At 31.9% G+C, this 20378-nt stretch overlaps 3 protein-coding genes across 6 annotated transcripts; 2 read left to right on the top strand and 1 right to left on the bottom strand.

Moving 5' to 3' along the window:
• The first annotated feature begins 418 nt into the window (after positions 1-418).
• On the top strand, positions 419-4219 carry LOC101215583 (disease resistance protein RGA2). Its single transcript, XM_004136735.3, has 2 exons — positions 419-3678; positions 3770-4219. Exons 1-2 carry the CDS (start codon positions 542-544, stop codon positions 3792-3794), a joined length of 3162 nt encoding a protein of 1053 aa, XP_004136783.2. The 5' UTR covers positions 419-541; the 3' UTR covers positions 3795-4219.
• Positions 4220-7891: 3672 nt separating this feature from the next.
• Positions 7892-10509, bottom strand: CAX8 (cation/calcium exchanger 2-like). 4 transcript variants are annotated; one of them, XM_011651922.2, is made up of 3 exons: positions 10314-10508; positions 10158-10197; positions 7892-9943 (listed from the first exon to the last, which is right to left on the bottom strand). In XM_011651922.2, the coding sequence occupies exon 3, from the start codon at positions 9850-9852 to the stop codon at positions 8149-8151; it is 1704 nt and encodes a 567-aa protein (XP_011650224.1). In that variant the 5' UTR covers positions 9853-9943; positions 10158-10197; positions 10314-10508; the 3' UTR covers positions 7892-8148. The 4 variants fall into 4 exon arrangements, with proteins under 4 accessions (XP_011650224.1, XP_011650223.1, XP_031737448.1 ...); XM_011651921.2 differs by having other exon boundaries at positions 7892-10197; positions 10314-10509; XM_031881588.1 differs by lacking the exon at positions 10314-10508 and having other exon boundaries at positions 10158-10288.
• A 7191-nt stretch (positions 10510-17700) lies between these two features.
• Positions 17701-19609, top strand: LOC101204524 (15-cis-phytoene desaturase, chloroplastic/chromoplastic). The gene has a single exon (XM_004136610.3). The coding sequence runs from the start codon at positions 17962-17964 to the stop codon at positions 19381-19383; it is 1422 nt and encodes a 473-aa protein (XP_004136658.1). The 5' UTR covers positions 17701-17961; the 3' UTR covers positions 19384-19609.
• Positions 19610-20378: the final 769 nt, after the last annotated feature.

Below are 20378 nucleotides of genomic sequence, written 5' to 3'. Positions count from 1 at the left end.
TTTCGATGTTTCTACATTTTTTTAGTGAAATTTATTGGTAGTGGGATAGATTTTAAAGAATGAAATCAGTGCTTTAGTTTTTGGTGATTTTATACTAATGGTATAATTTAAAATCTCCTGTTAGGCTTAATGTTTAATCTCTATTCTTTCTTCCTTTCCTTCTATCAAATTCAATATAAATTAAATTTAGAATAGAATTAAAGAGATGAAAACCAAATTAAGATTTGTTCTGATTGAAGGTTTGAATCTTCAACCCACACATGTTGAATTAATAAGGAAAAAAACATATGGCCTCTCAATCATTTCACAATTTTCTTTATCTTTTTAATTATTTCCCATAAGAAAATATTTTGAATATATCCTCACAACCACATATTGTTATAGTTGTCAAATAATATCACCTGCCTCTTCTAATATTTTTTTTTTAACATTGTGTGTGCAAAATTGAAAGCCTTTCAATTATTGTGAGTGAGAAGGTTCGTAGACAGAGTAAAATTGCTTTTGTAGGTGTGGAGCTGCCTTTAAAAGTTTTCATCAAAGTATGGCTGAAATTGGAACTTTTGTTGTTCAGGAAGTTTTGAAGAGGATTGTAAAATATGGAGCAGAGCAAATTGTTGTGGCATGGGAGTTGGAGAATGAGGTGTCCCTGTTGAAAGATAAGTTACACGATGCTGATACAATCTTAGAAGACATCAACAGAAAGAAATCACACCCTGGTAATTCTGTGAAAAGATGGGTGGAAAAACTTGAAGATATTGTCCATGAAGCCGATGATCTACTGGATGAGCTTGTTTATGAACATCTTCGACGAACAGTGGAGCATACTGAGAAATTTAGCAAGGTAAGTGATTCAATCTCATCATCCATAAATTCTTTTTTGTTTCGTCGCAAGATGGCCAAGAAAATCAAGAACATTACCGATACTCTAAATCAACATTATTGTGCGGCAAGTGCTTTTGGGCTAGTTGGTGTGGAAACTGTCACAGAAATAGAGCTTGCGCTCAATCAGATTCGAGAGACAACCTCAATTCTTGACTTCCAAGTCGAAGGAAGGGAGGCTGAAGTTTTGGAGCTACTTAAATTGGCGATTGACTCTACCAATGAACATCATATGTCTGTGATATCCATCGTTGGAATGGGTGGTCTTGGCAAAACAACTTTGGCCAAGATGATCTTCAATCATCGTGAAATTGAAGGACATTTTGATAAAACTATATGGGTTTGTGTGTCAAAACCATTTATTGTCACAAAAATTTTGGAAAAAATCTTTCAGGGTTTAACAAAAACTTGTAGTGGGTTGGAATCCAATAAGGAGGCCTTGCTTGGGAGGCTGCGAAAGGAGATGCAAGACAAGAATTATTTTCTTGTGCTTGATGATGTTTGGGATAATGAGAAACACTTGTGGGACGAGCTTAGAGGCTGTTTGAAACATATTGCTGGAAAACCTGGAAATACTATTATGGTGACCACAAGGAATGAAGAAGTAGCGACGATGGTGGAGCCAATTTCTATTTATCGTCTAAAAAAGTTATCCAATGATCAATGTTGGGCGTTGTTTAAAGAAAGTGCAAATGCAAATCAGTTGCCAATGAATTCGAAGTTGGAGATTATGAAAAAGGAGCTGGTTAGAAAAATGGGTGGTGTACCACTCGTGGCAAAAGTTTTAGGAGGTGCAGTCAAATTTGAAGAAACTGAACTTGAAGAGGAAGATCATGAGATCAGTTGGATGACAAAAGTTGAAAGCATTGTAAGGAACATTTCATTAGAGGACAAAGATTTTGTTTTGTCCATATTAAAATTAAGTGTGGATTCTTTACCAAATCCCGTGTTAAAGCAATGTGTTGCCTATTGCTCAAATTTTTCCCAAGATTATGACTTTCAGAAAGATGACCTAATTAAAATGTGGATAGCACAAGGATTTATCCAACCCGGACAAGGAAGAGATAAGAACTTGCTAATGGAGGATATTGGAGAACAATACTTCAACTTCTTATTGTCTCGTTCCATATTTCAAGATGTCACTAGGGATGCGAATAAGAGAATTGTTGGGTTTAAGATGCATGATCTAATGCATGATATTGCTTGTGCAATTTCGAGTCATCAAAATGTGGAATCAAATCCAAATAATTTGAGTGGAAAAAGTGTAAGAAAGTTACGCACGTTGATTTGCAATGATGAAGTGATTAATTATTTGAATCAGAACGACATTGTTTGTTTACGTGTTTTAAAGGTTATTTTTCAATCGCATACGGATTTGTGGATTCCAATAGACAAGTTGATTCATTTGAGATATCTTGATATTTCAGAATGTTCTATAAACAAGCTTCTTCTTGAATCCCTTTCTCTTCTTTATAATCTACAAACGCTAAAGCTTGGACAAAGTGGTCTACCGAAGAATTTGAGAAAATTGGTTAACTTAAGACATTTAGAATTTAAAATGTTTGGTGATACAGCAATGCCTTCAGATATGGGCAACTTGATTCATCTTCAATCATTGTCTGGGTTTTTAGTTGGGTTCGAGAAGGGTTGTAAAATAGAAGAGCTTGGACCGTTGAAAAACCTGAAAGGTAAACTAACTCTTACAAATCTCTGGAGAGTGCAAAATAAAGATGAAGCTATGGCTGCAAAATTGGTGGAAAAGAAGAACTTACGTCATCTAAACCTATGGTTTTTCGAAACTGATAAGAGAGGAGAAGATGATGAAGATGGTATAGTACAAGTGTTGGAAGGACTTCAACCACACAAAAACCTACAATCATTGGAAATCCTTGGTTTTCGAGGAAAAGTTTTGCCTACTGGTATTTTTGTTGAAAATTTAGTAAAGATACGTTTGGGTCATTTTGAAAGATGTGAAGTGCTTCCCATGCTTGGACAGTTGCCCAATTTAAAGGAACTTGAGATTATGTACATGGAAAGTGTGAGAAGTATAGGGAATGAGTTCTATGGAGTTGACTCCAGCCACCAAAATTCTGTTGCTTTTCCACAGTTAAAGAAACTCAGCATTTATGAGATGATGAACCTAGAGCAATGGGATGAAGCAACGGTGGTTCTTGAATCAAATCTCTTTGGATGTCTAAAAGAAGTTAGGATTAGGAGATGTAATCCATTGGCAAAGTTGCCAAGTGGGTTAGAAGGTTGCCATTCCCTTGAATATTTGAGCATCCGTGGTTGTTTTAATTTGATGCTAAATGTGCAAAATTTGCACAAATTATACCATTTAGAGATTGATGGGTTGAAAAGATTGCCAAAGGGAATGGACGGACTCACTCGCTTGAAAGAGTTGAAAATTGGAGGATGCATGCAAAATTATGAGTTTAGTTCCGTCATACACTTGGCTTCTCAGCTTGTTGAACTTGAGTTGTCTGGCCGTTATGGGTCAGTTGACACCCAACTTCCCCAACAACTTCAACACCTCACTAACTTGCAAGTATTAAAGATTACACAGTTTGATTGCATTGAAGCTCTGCCAGAATGGATTGGAAACCTCATCTCTTTGAAAACATTGAAATGCTCCTATTGCTTTAAGTTGAAAGAATTACCTTCGAGAGAGGCCATATTACGCCTAACCAAATTAGAAAATTTGGACATTTTTGAATGTCCAAAGCTACTAGTTGGGGAAGGTGACCAGGAGAGGGCTAAGCTTTCCCATCTTCCATCAAAATGTGTTCATAAATCTGAGTAAGGCACTTATTTTTATTGTAATATGTTAATTATTATTTGTGTTTTCTTATCCAATATTTCTAACACCATTTTTTGCACAATTCTAAAGGAGCTTTTATTCTGGACTGCTTTAGAAGAGGAAAATCTTTCAGTAACTGACATATATTAACAACTTCGTATTAATGTGATGAAGAAGCTAGAGCAATGGGATGAAGCAACGGTGGTTCTTGCATCAAATCTCTTTGCATGTCTAAAAATGGTAAGTATTCAGAGATGTTATCAATGGGCAAAATTGCCAAGTGGGTTAGAAGGTTGCCTTGCCAGTACATTGAATATTTATACATAAGTGGGTGTCATAATTTGATGCTAAATGTGCAAAATTTGGACAACTCATATCATTCAGAGATTAAAGGGTTGGAAAGATTGCTCGAGGATTTGGTGGGCTCTCTTGCTTGAAAGAGTTGATAACTGTAGAGTGCATGCTAAATTCTCTAATTTTCTTCTAGGTTTTTGTTCAATTTTTGGGTTGCAATTTGAGAAACTTGATATCTCGAGTTAAGATGTGAGTTAATAACTGAAAGAACATCTCAGAAAACAAAGAGCGATAATAACTATTGAAAAGAGAGACAAAGAACACACCAATTTACGTGAAAACCCGAGTACCAAAAGAAAAACTACGATTGTTTGTTGTTATTATTTTCTAATAAATAATACAATAGGTACAAGGGAGAATAAATAGAATATACAAGGAATAAAAAAGGAAAATATTTAGGAAATAAGGAAAATATTCTCATAATCTTTTCATAAATATTCTAGGATTCTAACAAAGAAAATATTTAGAAAATAAGGAAAGGATTCCAACAATAACCGATAAATCATCGGACATTATTGTTAACCTAGTTCGACGTCACAACATCTACATCTAGAGGACCTTTAGCCTGATTGAAAAGATCATTTATAAAGATTAAAGAGATCACAAATACATAACTTATCAAGAATAAACTATCTTGGATTATATGACTATTACAAGATAAATGTTTAGGCTTTCTTAAACCACTTGATGTGTGAACAAGGAAGTCGATCTAGGCTCCCCTAGATCATATGCTTTACGTTTCACCCTTGTATCTTAATGTCTTGGCTTTCCTAATGAAAAACTTCAATGTTAGGCTCCTATATTAATTAACTTGGACAAATCTTCTCAAACAAGTACTTCACAACAATGAAAGTAACATGATGGTCAACACCACACACCACAGAAAAGGGTACCTCGTAACGAATTTCTCAATACATAATTTGTTCAACGTACACCCCACTTTTATCTTCCACAAACATAAATATACCATAAGACCCACAAAGCCCCTAGCTGTATTTTAGGCAAAATAATCCAAACCAACTACATCTCTCCATTAATTTATTAATATACGATTATTAATAAATATTGATCATATATTTATGAAAATTTGTCAAAAATAACAAATTGGACAAAATATTTACAAATCTATCAATAACATGTATTTGATAGTCAATAGTTAGTGATATATTCTTCTATCACTAGTTATCTTCTATTAATAGCTATCATTGATAGAATTCAAAATTTTGCTATAACTTTAAATATTTTAATTTATTTTGCTATTTTAAAAAATGTTCCTATATTTATTAATAAATATTAACCAACTTGAGAAAATACATGGTAACAACTCCAACTTGAAAATTTTGCTATAGTTTTAAATATTAAAGGTGTGTTTGGGATGGAGATTTAGGAGGATTAGGAAAAGGATTATGGCTCAAACCTTGTTTGGGCCAAAGTTTTCCATTTTTGAGGATTAGGGTTAAATAACCCTACAAACTATTCTACTTCACCTTTTCATAACCCTACAATTTTTTCTACTTCATCTTATTATAGTACTACACTCATAACTCTCTTCCCCCAAACATATGTTATTATAACTCTTCCCCCAAATGCATATTATCATAATACTACAATAATAATCTTTCCTCTAAACACATATTATCATAACATTACCATTCATATTCCTTCTTCCACACATATATTACCATAACACTACCAATAATAACCCTAACACCAAACACATATTATCATATAACACTAGGATTATTATAATCCTAACTCATTCCCTCCCTCAAACGCATCCTAACTATATATTTATTAATAAATGTTAATCCAACGTAACAACCAAATCTAAATAAATAATAAGCATAATGAATTTATATTCCAATTTTACCTTTTAATAGAATAAGGCAACTTCTCTTTAACACAAATTGATTTGGATATTCTCTAATCTTGATTGCATGGCCCGACAGTAGATGGAGAATAGTTTTCTAATCTAGAAGTACGATATATCCAATTTAAATTTGTTAAAATTGAATTTTAATGTAATAAAGGTACACTAATTAAGCTAACATACGTTTAGTTCAACAACAACTAAAATAAGTGTGTACAAGAAAAAAAAAAAAAAGTACACTAACTAATTAACTCTTACATATATGAAGAAAGTGCAAAGTAAAGAGGAAGCTATTTGTCTGTAAAATTGGTTGTAAAGAAAAGTCACGTCATCTAATCTTTAAATGGTCTTTCCTTGATGAAGGAGGAGAATATGATGAAGACAATATAAAGTATTTCAACCACACAAAAATCTTCAATCATCGGAAATTGGTGGCTTTCTAGGGAAGGTTTTTGCCTAATAGCATTTTTGTTGAAATTAATTTAGCTGAGATAATTGTCTCATTGTGTAAATTGTGGAGAGCTTAGCTTCCAATGCTTATACAATTGCCCAACTTAAAGAAACTTAAAATTTCAATTGAGTTCTATGGAATTGATTCCAATAACCACAGAAATTGTTTTGCTTTTCCCAAGTTAGAGGAACTTCATATTCGTAGTATGGAAAAGGTAGGGCAATGGGATGAAGCAACAGTTGTTATTGCATCAAATCTCTTTGGACGTCTAAAAAGGCTTCATATTACTTGATGCGATCAAGTTTGCCAATCCATTGAGTATTTGATCATAGATCAATGCCATAATTTGATGGGGCTAAATATGCAACATTTGTACAACTTATATTGTTTAGAGATTCATGGGTTGAAAAGATTGCCGAAGGGATTAGTTGAGATACTTAGTCAAGTTGAAAAAATTGATATTTAAGTGATGGTTTCTCTATTTCTTGTTTCGTTGAATTTTGAATTTTGAAATTGTAATTTGAATTCAGACTATAGCCTTCTGATTATATGCTTCTAAGGTTATCGACGACACACGTACTTGATATGAACGGTGATGATATTTTTGTTGGAAGTTTATTTAGAAACAAGAAACACGAAATTGTTGAGGCTGGTTATGATGTAGGTATTGTAACTCCTTGGAAGTATTTAGATCATCTTAAAATCTACATGATCTTGAGCATCATCTTAATGAACTTGAACACAGTAAAGAAAAGTTGAGATACAGCCACTCAAGCATCAAATTGTCAAGTTAGAAAATCATTTTGAAAATAGATTTCAAACAATGACGGCATAAACGTTTAAATAATTGGTTTTTACCTGATTACAATGGTTTGACGTTGAGTAATTTTGATAGCATTTTAGCGGACTTTTATGGCATCTAAGTTGATTTATATTGTTCCCTATTAATTATGTTGATAAAATTTACTTTGAATAACATTTTATAAAGTGATCCATATGTTGAGATGTTCAATTTACTTTTCGATTGAAACACAATTAGATGCCACGTCTTATTAGGATTGACATATTGTAATTCAATCCCTAGCTATCATATGAGAATTTCATACCCACAAGTTTAGCAGACGAATTGCAAGATATAATAAATCAATCGGAATAGAAAATCAACAACAAATGTGACCAAATTCAAATTGTATCACGTTTACATGTAAAAAGAGAAAAATCTTTAACATATTTCTTATCCAAATGCACATTGAGAATTTCTAGAAACCGAGTCCAAAACAGACAGTTTCAACTTGACTTATCTTAAGATCAGATGTCGGCTATCCAACATTTCTTTATCATCACACTTTGGTCGGCAGTCGGCACTCAAATTTAATTTCTCAGATTAAGAAAGCACATCAATTAATTTCTACAAACAACTAATTAAGGCCCTTTTCCCTTTTCCAAAAGTTAGAAATAACAAAGTCCTTTATGCAATGAATCTTCCTACATTCAACTTTCAAACTTCTGATCAAAATCAAATTGTAAGACACTAGGATCGGAACAACAAACTTGTATTAAATTCATGATATGTTATTAATATCTCCTGAGCTTCCATAAACTTGGCCGACGTCGGTTTGGTTTTTGATACACAACATCAGACCTTACAAAAAAACCAAGTAGAATTAATTTACATGAAACTAACTAATTGCATCATCAACATTAGAAAAACACAATTACATTGGTTTTTCTCTCTTTTTTCTTTCTCAATGTTGATGATGGTAGGTTGGTAGTAAGAGTGAGTGTCAAATGGTTCTAATGGGAAGAACCAAAAGCTTGCAAAAGCCTTAAGAGCAAAGATGTTAAATAGATAGCAAGAAGGCCTCCTCCCAACACAGCATCAAGCCTCATCTCTCTCCTTGGCAAAGCCACAACTGCCCAAAGCAATCCTCCTACCAATAGTCCCAATGTCTCCATGACATAAGGGTCTGGGGGGATGGCGATTGGCTCAGGATATTTCTTCCATGAAGCGCCAACAAGTGACATCCCGAGGCCAAACAGAGTGTTGAAGATGGGGCCAGCATAGCAGGCGGAGATGGCAATTTGGGCACCTCGCTGACCACCGTTCAAGGCCATGGTCACGTTTGCCACCAAATCCCCTAGAGAGTTTCCCCAAGCCAGGAAGGTAAGTCCTAGAATTGAAGGGCTTATGCCCATTATGTAGCTAAGTGAAACTAATAGGCCTATCAGTTCTTGAGCTACAATATAACTCCATGTTAAACTCATGGTGAAGCCAGCTGCAAGCCAAGGGAAGAGGCACTTCTTTGGTGGGCTTGAATTCTCTGTTGTCACAAATGCAATAATCCCAAAACTAATTCCGAGCAGCAAAGCGACAACACAGATGATCAGGTTAGATTGAGATGGCTCGCCCTGGTGGTGAAATGCCCATAGAAGAGATAAGAGAACTGGGGCCAATATTACTGAAGCAACTGCATATACTCTAGACCAGTTTTCTTCAGCAATGGCTGGAATTGTCAATCTTCTAGGCAAGTAAAGAGGAATCTCAAGAATGCGAAGGAAAAAAAGACAGGAAGGTGATAATCTTGGACAAAAACAGATTTCATATACATTGATTCTAACATCGTCATCATCGTCACTGTTGTCCTGTGGTTCATTTCGACCCTCAAACTCATCCTTTGATGGCTCTTTCAAAAGAGGTTCGCAGATGTCACTTCTAAAATTCAACCACTGGGCATGGGAGACATACACAACCAAAACATAAACAATATACATGGAAGAAAAGCCAATGGAACCCCACAGATTGATATGACCACGAAGTAATATCAAGAAAACAGACAAAAGAACCAAGAGAAAGAACAAAACATCTCTAATGAAGCCAGACCTATTCACCTTCATCCGTCGCCGACGCAGCAAAATACTTATGATTCCAACAACGACGCAAGTAACAAACGAGGCTCCGCCAAGAACAGTATTCAAGCCAATATCACTAGTTCCATCCCCCATGAAAGCAACAAGGCTAGCAAAAACATCAGGTGCCCCATTGCCAAGAGAAAGCAGAGTAACACCAGCAATTGTTGGGGAAAGATTCAACAATTTTGACAAACTCTCAAGGGAAGAGCAAAAGTATTCAGAAGCAGTGTTACCCAAAAGATAGAACAACACAAGAAGCCACAGAAACAACAGAGTGTAGCCCAGGATGCTAAAACTTCCATACTCACAATAGAAAATGTAAAGATAATCTATATATCCTTGGGTGTCACAGGGGTTGTTGGATTTAAGAACAGAGCACTTAGCTTCAGACTCAGTTAAAGCGATAAAACTCTTGCAATCTTCCTGAGGGTTGCCATGGATTCTTCTCGAGCTTTTGTTAAGAACATGGAAATGGGATTCTGTGGAGTGAAACCGATTCACCAAAAAAGCAGAGCCCACTAAGAGAAACGAGAGATTCAAGAAAATGATAAAACCCCTCTGTTTGGAGAGAGATGATAAGAAACCCATTCAAGAAAACCAATCAACAGGCTCTTTCTCTTTCTCTCTATCTATCTGAAGAACTGAGGAAGCGGGGAAAATGGGTTCATAATTTCACGATCTGTGAAGTGAGTAATTGGCAGATAAAATCAAGAACACGACAGAATTCTTCACCAAAATCAAAGAGGGGCGAATCAAAATTAAAATTAAAATTAAAAGAAAAGGGGTATATTAAAAATCGAAGAACCAACTCATTCCTATTTCCAATCCAAAGAAGTGGGTTGTTTTTGTCGTCTAAGCCAGAATGAAAGCGTGATGGAATTGAGTAGACGGACCTGTTTTATCCATATGCGGAACAGTTTGCGGTGTTGATTTCTGTGTCGCCATTCAATCAAAATCAGAAAGAAAAAGAAGGATGAAGCAGTAGAAATTTGGGAAAGAGAAAAGTAAAAAAAAAATCAATCAAAGTAACAAAATTAAGAAAAACCCACCTGTCAGATGTTCGCATTAGCTACTCGAGAAGAGAGCGTAATCCAAAACGAAGAATCGGATCCTTTTCAGTTGATCGAGGATCATGCGTTTTCAGATGCTCAAAACGTGTATTTGAGAGAGAAGAAGTTGGCTTAATTGCAAAGAAACCAACAATTGTTTATCAAATTCACATTCACATTGAAATTGACTACAATGCCTGTGTGTAAACAAGACTTCTCTTTGAATTTCTCGGGAATTCACTTTTCTTTTACTTTATTTTATTTTCGATACTTTATAAAAAATTTATGATTTTGAAAGGTTTTATCTCACTAATTCCCCATTCTTTTTTACAAATATCTAGTTAGCTAATTACCTATTTAACTTCAAAATTGCATTATTAGATATATATATATCTTTGAAAGGACAGACTAAATTTGTAACATTTTCCTCCAAATAAAAAATTCTTCATACAAATATTTATCAGTTAAAATTGAAAGTTGCTTTGGTTGATGTATCTTTACGATTTTGAGTTAAAATTTCAATATTAGTCTTTATCAATATTTGGTCACAAAACTTTAAAACTCATGACAATTTAACTTTAGTTCTTGAAAAATGGTAAGCGATTACCTATTACAAATATCATAAAATCGAGAATACTATTTTGATCTTTTACTTTTAAATTTCAACTACAAAAATGACTTTGCATAATACATGATGAATAAAGCAGCATTTAACATTACTATAATAACCGTTTATTGATAAACCTTCTATTCTAACATCATTAACTGACCTCCAAGGTTAATCTAACGGGTCATATTTAAATTTTTAGGTGAATAACAAAGGCTAAGGATGATTTTATTTTTTTAATTAATGATTGGGAGAGAGAAAATTTTAAGGTTAGAAAAGGAAAAGAGAGATGGGAGGGTGATGGTGTGTGTTACAAGTCTCAATCAAATGGATTCAAATTCATCACGATTGTACATAAACTAGTTTAATGATAAATATATTATATAGTTTGGTATTGTGTCTAGCTCAATCCCAATTCACAACTTTGGTACAATAATCACATCTATCTCTTACTTTGCATTTCAACCCTTTTTTTCCTCAATTATTTTGCGCCCTTCCTTTTGTTTGTTTTTGTACTTTTGGCCCCTCTCTTTCTCTCTTCTTTCTAGGGCTTCATGTGAGTTAGACAAAGGAACACGTTTGTGATATATACATACATATATATATATATATATGTCTACATTCCTTTTCAATTATGATGTCTTATATATATTATCTATCATATCATCAATAGTTTGCACTTTTATTGCATTATTTGTCCTACTATATAGTTTATATGATTTCTATTTCATTTCTCTATATTTTGTACAATACATAGTTAAATTTTTGGTATTAAAACCCCAATTCATATAACTATATTCCAGAAAGTGAACGATTTTATGATATAGTTTACCTTTTTTTATTGTTGTAATTACTAAGTCATTTGTTTAGAAAATGGACTTTGGTGTTGTATATATTAGTGAACTATGAATGTGTTTTGGTTTAACTTGATTATTAATTTTGAAAATAAGTTATATTTCAAAAAAATTTACTACTTCACTTTTAATAGCTTTTATAAATAAAAATTTAATCATTTACTTATAAAAATTCTCTTATTTTTTCTCATATTAGATAGATTTTTTAATTGAATCGTGAAATTATTATCCTTGACAAATAACACATCAATATTATCCTCACCTACAAATAAAATAATTAGAAGCCTTCATACATAATTGTAAAGTTATTTTCACACATCACACACATATATATAGATATAATCGTACCATAATAGAATATTTGATCCCATGTCAAAAAGATTTTTTAATCATGCAACAATATTGTCCACAATGTTGTTCATATAATAATACATGGAATAATTGGATTTTACAAAAATAATATAAATAAATAGAAAACACCTTGCCAACATTTATTATTTAAATAACTTAATTATTTATTTTTATTACTTTTACGATGCGTGTTAGGGGTCTCGAAACCTCTCACCCGTAAGAGAAAAAGTCATGTATCAATTGTAGTTAGAACTACCGATTTGCCTTTCTTTACATACCACGTTGTTTGATTCTTTTGCCTTTTTTTTCGCATTGGTTCAAAACTCCTAATACTCAATCTTAATTCTACTAACTTTAAAATATTAATTTATAAAAATCCTCTCTATTAGAATACGATTTGACAGTATATATTTACTCTTGACTTCTTGATTGGTATTACTCACTTAAATTATAAATGATTAAGTTAACAAAATAATTGAATTAGGTTTAAATGTTCATGCAACTTATTTTTATCCATGCATTTAATTTGATCACTATGTTTAATTGGAATGTAAATTACAACAAACGTTAATTACGAGCATTAAAGAAATTGAATTAAATCTTATTTTATTTGTGTCATTTAAGAATTTGTTAAATTTGAACTCTCACCTTAACCAAATATGTTGATTTATCATCATCAACTTATTAACATAGTATCTTCTTATTTTCTTCTAATTAATAGTATCATTTGATTTATATATAAAGAAAATACTAAAGAAATATCAAAATCGAAAATAATGCAGATTTTATTTCTTCCTAAAAAGTAAAAAAGTTGAGGTCATAAATCATCTACTAACCCACACTACCTATGTATCCTTTTCAACTTTTACCTATTCAATTTATTTATTTCTTAAATTTTAGTCTTTTCTTTTATTTACTTTTAGGCTTACACCACACAATGAAAATAGTAAAAGTTCAATAAAATGATCAAAGTCGATATTAATTTATAATGAAATCTCCTTACAACAGTTTATAATCTATAGAAACCCTAATAATTAACTCATGCATCTATTTATAATTGATTGTAAGTTAAACAAAATTATCAAGTTTGGTACAACATGAATGAATATAACATTCTTTTTTAGAGGCAGAAGGTTCAATCTCATATTCAGCTTGTGTTCTTTAAAACAAAAATATGTAATTTAGATCACTAATTAAATTATTTGTAAGCATCAACGTATGTCTATCAATATCAAATTATTTCATATGAATTTATTAGTTTGACTCTGAGTGGTATTAAATGAATTGATGTATCAAACATTTCTATCCATACGATTTTCTGTCATTTTGTTCACAGAAAAAAATAAATTTATGAATATTGCTTATTTGCTATTTAATATTTTCTTCAACTTTCTCTTTTTATTTTCCCTCTCCAAATATTATTTGAGGTGATACCTATAATTTGTCTTTTCATAAACTTGAAACCTTAATAATGTAATGAGTTAGAGATTATATATGTTTTGAAATGAAATGATAATAAATCATTTTTGTTGTAGGGACGAATGAAGTGAATATATATTGGATGGAATTAACTAAAGTTTTTATTTAATTTATTATTTGTACAAAATGACAAGTTGGGTTTACATTGATGGAGATATTTTATGGCTCTTTATTGGACAATATTGCTTATCCAAAATTCATTGCATCAAACCAATGAAAAAAAAAATCAACAATAATATTATTATTCATTTGTAAAAATTAGGAAAACAATCTTAGCCACGAAATCTATTCACTTTTTTTTTTTGTATTATTTGACAAAGCACACAAGAATTGTTTTTCGTAAGAGAAATAATACAAATTTTAATAATAACATTTTAGTGCATATTTAAAATTTTCAATGTGAATTTTATTTGTTTTAGACTAATTTTAGAATAATATTATGGTGGTTAAAATATGTTTTCATTTGGTATGACTTTAAGGAAAAATTTAGGTTGGTTTAGTTAGTGATTTTTTTAATCTTTAAAAAAATAATAAATTGAGGAAAACTATTTTTAAAAAATAACTCATTTTCAAAATTCTCTACCAAAATTTGTTCATAAAAATTATCAACGTCATATACATTATTGTATTTTCTAATTTATAATAAAATTTGAATCAAATAGATATTTTAATACAATAAAAAAAAGAATTTATTTTGTTTTCTACTCAATTTTAATTTCTTTCCTAAAATAATTTTCAGATCACCCAATTAGAAAAAAAAACTATTACGTTTCATTTCGAGTATTCACACTTATTTTTTAAATTTGAGTACGTTAACTATAGCAATTTATTTTTATCTTTTTTCTTTATTCTCTGACTTGTTGATTAATTATATAATTAATTGATTCAGTCAATCAATTTATAAATAAAATATTGGCAACCATTTTTATATTATTAAATAAATGTTGCAAATTGAATTAACTATTTACATTTCTATTATCAATAAGTTGGAATAGCTGACCTTAACCACACGGTTCGAGCTTTAAGCCTACTATTTCGATTTTAAAATGATATCTTTTTTTAGTTTACTACAACAGAGGGTCTTTGGAAAAATTGTATATAAACAAAAATCTTCAAGTGTGAAAAGCTAAGTCATGAGCAACAGAGTCAATTCTTACTATTGTTAAATGAAATTTTTTGAAAGACCTCAAAACATAAATAGAGATAATGAGTAATTACTCAAAGTTTAGATCAAATCTCATTTGCATATCACAAAAGAGATAAACGAAGCTCAAGTGTTTTACGTGTAATGTTATAGCTATTGCAAAATCAGTAAAGAACAAATAAATTTTAATTTAAGATCAGAATGAAAAACAAGGTTTGATAATACAATACCATGCATCCTTTGAAAGATAATTTGCACCACCTAGATTTGAATCGTAAACAATTGGTTTTGTTGAAAAGAAAGGCATGGGGATGGGAGAGGGCAGCGTTCTGTTAGAGACGATGGAGCCATCTATAAAGATAGGAAGTTGGAAGGCATCCATTATTAATTCTGAGTATATCATTAAACCACGTTTCCATGCTTTCAGTTTCACATCTAAATTTGAAAAAATCCACAAAATAAATTATCACTACTTCTAAACCACCATAGTTCACTTATATCATGTCATAATTTTGATATCTTATTTTTTACTCCTAAATTGTTAAAATTATAGATGGAGTATGTTTGGAACACATTTATTAGTGTTTAATAATTTTAAGAAAAAATTGTTTTTCTTAGAAAATTTATTCTAAAAACTTTTTAAGCATTTTTTATAAAAGAAAATTAAAATAAGAAAGATTCTTTTTGTCCAAATCGATCAAAAAAAAGCTTCTACACCTATCTTTCCCACGTTGTTTAACGAATGTGTAACATTTTGAGATTTAAGAAATCGAATGGAAATGAAACTCAAATCCTAAAGGGAAAAAGCAAAAAAAAAAAGTGTATATATATTTTTTTCATTAAGATATTAGCAGTGAGAATAAATATACGATAGAAAATTTAAGTACCTCACACAGCTATAAAACATACGTATATGATTTGTTTTTATTATAGTAACATGGTGTCTAGCTAAGCAGAATCTTGGAATAAAACAACAAATAGAAGATGAAGTATCTTAACACTTTGATGGTTGAGTAGACATATGAATGATGAGATGTGTCACAACTTATTTCCATTGATATATAAGCATATGGTTTTGATGATCATATAGTATAAAGGTGACAAATTTGATCAAAACCTTCATTTTTGATTACGAATAGCAGGTCATACTTATTTACATATATATGATGTGACAAAATTGTGGATATACGTATTGATATTGATGAAGCAATTGTCCTTTTTTTTTACAAAGGAGACAAATTAAAGATCAATTTCAATTTGCAATTTGCAATTTGTTTGAGAGGAACAAGATAAGGTAATGATCAAATTTTGGGCAAATCCTGCCCATTTTATTTTCTTTTTCTGAAAGCATTCTTTATATATTAAAACAAAAACGTGGATGATACTAATCTCAATAAACAAGTTTGATTCATAGAATGAGTTTTAGGTGAATATTAAATTATACTCATTTTGATATACTATATATACACACAGTTGTAAATAACATGAGCATCTCAAACTTCACCCAAATAAAAATTGAAAATTTGTGCAGTAAAAGAGAAGGAAATCATAGTTGTTATTCATCGACATGTTGATATTTTCATATTTTTATGCGTTCGAAATCAATATCAGAGTGAGTCGATATTTTCATTACATCATAAAAAATCCACGAAGCACAAAAGAATAAATATCAAAATATCACTAATGTAAACAATAGATATGTTAACTTATTTGAAAATAATTGAAACGTTTAATTACTAAATCCATATTTGTTTTCTTGAAGTTTCTGTAAAATTATTTACGTCAATGTCGATATTTTAAACATGGATACAACATAACTTTTCTATTTGAAAAATTGAAGGAAGAAAAAACACATAAATGCAAATAACTAATTTCTACAAAGCTGGTGGCACATGTTTTATGGCTTATCAATCATGTGTCATACTTTTCCAAAAAGAAAAAAAAATACCATGTGAGTCTTAATAAAATTACTTCCAGTCTAATTTCAACTATGATCTAACGAATGTGTTTGTTCTGTATATTTTTCATCCACCATCTTAGAGTAAGAATGACAAAAAAATAACAAAAAATATATTTTTTTGACGTTTGACTCTACTTTATATCATATTTACTCTTTCCATGTTTACTTATATTTTTTAGATTTTTTTTAATAACATATATCATTTTGAAAAAGTTAAAATAGAATACTCTACACGTTCTTTTCCATCGTATTGTGAGGACAAGTGAAGGAAGACGAAGATTTCTACTTCTAACATATTTCATAAAATGTCAAGCTTAATGAGAGAGATCACCAAGTGGACAGAGAGCTTGAAGTGAATGAATACATCAACCCAAAGAGCTTCATTTGTAGATTAATCAAGGTTAGAATGGTTTAAACCGAAAGTAGTTTCCATGTTTTCTCTTACAAGTTGCAACATGCTTTTGTGCTTCATATGTCATTTGTTCAATGGATAATGGAATAAGTAGCTAAGTCTTAGGCCCAATAAAGGAGCCGAGTGGGTTTAATTGGTCCATTTCATAAACTCACAACTTGTAACTAAGCAACCCAATATTTCTCCAAACATTTTATTCTATTTAGGCTAATTTATGATTTAATTCCGTTATTTTTTAGTTTCTTAGTCACCCAAAACATAATGAACTGAAAATGAAGAGGTTTAAGTTTAAACTTTTTCACTGTACTAAAAAAAGTTGCTCAAACACATGAGACTATTATTTAAAGTTTTAATTTGTGCAAACCTAAAAAGTTGGAACTTATAGTAAATGAGATCCAAATTGAGATCATGTTGTATCTTTAAAAATATTTCTAGTTATATCTATTTTTACTGTAAGTAAGAAAACAAGTGTAATTTAGTTTTTTTCAACCATTTGGGAAATGCTACATAAAATATAAAACTAAAGTAGATTTATATTCAAATCGTAGTCATCTCTTGAAAGTACTTTGGTTTAAATTGAAAAAAATTTGTTGCCATCTCCAAGATTGTCATTAGGTTAATCACCAAAAATGATTATTGAAAAAATCACAAATAACAAAACTAACTTATTTTTCTTCTAAACAGGAAAAGAAAAAACCAAATCCAAATCCAAATCCAAAAAGAATCGCCACGTGGCAGTAATAGAAGAACAACCAAATGAAGAAATGGATAAGCTTACCATCATCCTAACCATGGCAATCGCCACCACCACCAACACTCCAACGGAATCGGAAACTAAGCCATGAGTGTCGCCGCCCCAACGTCTATGCTTTCTTATTCCATCCATTCCCACCGTCGCCTCCATTTATTTAAACCCAAATCCTCTTCCTCCATTTCCCTTTCTCTTTCCCCTCCAAAACCCACCCAAACCAGCGTCGTCGTCATCGGAGCCGGCCTCGCCGGCTTAGCCGCCGCCACCCACCTCCGCTCCAAAAACATCCCCTTTATCCTCCTCGAAGCCTCCGACGGTGTCGGTGGCCGTGTCCGCACCGACCTCGTCGACGGCTTCCTCCTCGACCGCGGCTTCCAAATCTTCATCACCGCATACCCTGAAGCCCAATCTCTCCTCAATTACCAATCTCTCCGCCTCCAAAAATTCTACTCCGGCGCTCTTGTCTATCACGACCGGCAATTCCACACCGTAGCCGACCCTTTGCGCCATTTCATTGACTCTCTCGGTTCTCTATCCAATCCAATTGGCTCTGTTTTGGACAAATTGCTCATTGGGCTTACCAGAGCCAGAGTTCTTGCCAAGTCGGATGAGGAGATTTTCACCGCCGACGAGGTTTCTACCATTGATTTGCTTAAGCAAATTGGGTTTTCTGATTCTATAATTTCCCGATTCTTCCGTCCGTTTTTTGGTGGGATTTTCTTCGATACCCAATTGGAAACTTCCTCCCGATTGTTTAATTTCATTTTCAAATGCCTTGCTCTAGGCAATAATACTCTACCAGTCGACGGAATCGGCGCAATCCCTCAACAACTGGCGTCAAATCTTCCACCAGAGACTATTTTACTGAACTCCAAAGTGGTCTCTGTCGATTTCGATGACTCATCGAAATCGAAATCGCCGATTGTGAAGTTACAGAGTGGGGAAATTATAAGGAGCGAAATGGGAGTGATCGTGGCGGTGGAGGAACCTGAGGCGGGAAGATTACTGGCAGGAAGAAAAAAAATCGGAAACCGGAAACCGCCGAGAAGTACAGTGTGTGTGTATTTCACAACGGATCGAGAGAGGATTCCGGTGAAGGAACCGGTGTTGTTTCTGAACGGATCAGGGAAGGGGATCGTGAACAATATGTTTTTTGCGACGAATGTGGCGCCGTCGTACGGGCCTCCGGAAAAGGCGCTGGTGTCAGTGTCGTTGATCGGGAAATTTGAGGGTGTTGAAGATGAGGATCTAACGGCTGAGGTTATCCGGGAGATGGGGGATTGGTTTGGGGAATCGACGGTTGAGGGGTGGAAGCATCTGAGAACGTATAGGATTGAGTTCGCGCAACCGAATCAATCTCCACCATGGGATGTGATGAAGGATCCAACGGTGGAGAATGGGCTTTACGTATGCGGTGATTATTTGACATCCGCCACATTCGACGGTGCTTTAGTCGCCGGGAGAAAGGCGGTCGAAGCTTTGGTCAGGGACAGGGCGGTCATTTACGTATGAGTTTTTTTAATTCTTTTCTTCTTTTATTTATTTTTCTCTAATTTTAGATTCTAAAATTCTAAATTGTCTAAAGTATATATATATATTTAAAAAAACATAATTTACATTGAACTAATAAATATAGAGATAAAAGTGGATTTGGTATAGGGGCACAAGTGTGTGTACCTATAAGGTTAAAAATAATAATAGTGATAATAATAATAACGTTTTCTTAGGGTATAAAATATATACTTTTGCCTTTAATTCGTTTTGTTTTCCTATTGTCTTTTAACTTTTAAAATTGTATATTTTTAAGCTCGATTTTTAAGTAATGTCTATTAATTATTTTAAAAGTTAAAAGAATTATAATTAGTTAGTTTCTATTAATCTTTCATTGCTAATAAATTTAATTATACAATTTTCCATCCTAATTATTTTAAATTAACTAACACTTTCAATTAATTAAGCTCACCTTCACAAGTAATATTAGCTTATACATGTGCATACAATTATAAATATGTATCACTTAATAATGAAAATGAATATTAAATTCAAAATTGAAAAACAAAGCTAAAAAAATAGCACGTTGGAATCAAATAAAAATTAAACTTAAAAAATATAGAGAATAAAAGTGTTTAATAGGTTACTTCTCCTTTTTAAAAAAATAAATTTCATTTTTGTAGATTTCAAAAAATGAATGTTTCTTTTGAGTGTTGGACAATACAAACTTAAAAAATTAATTATATAATTATTCACTAAATATATACAAATTGTTTTGCTTTTTAAATTTAACTAAAAATTGAACAGATCTTGAAAGCAAAAAGAATATCCTTATAATATAAGTACACTATAAAATCAATTTTTAATTCAATATTAAAATCTTTTTTAAAAAACTTAGAACAAAAACCAAATTTCAACTTTTTATTATTATCATTATTTGTGTAAAGCACAAATTTTGAGTTTTATGACTATTTTTCAACCATTTTTAATTTTGAAATTGTTTTAAAACTTTAAGA

This window comes from Cucumis sativus, chromosome 3 (assembly GCF_000004075.3).
Source record: "Cucumis sativus cultivar 9930 chromosome 3, Cucumber_9930_V3, whole genome shotgun sequence".
NCBI classification, from domain to species: domain Eukaryota; kingdom Viridiplantae; phylum Streptophyta; class Magnoliopsida; order Cucurbitales; family Cucurbitaceae; genus Cucumis; species Cucumis sativus.
This window is presented reverse-complemented; position numbering and strand designations above follow the sequence as displayed.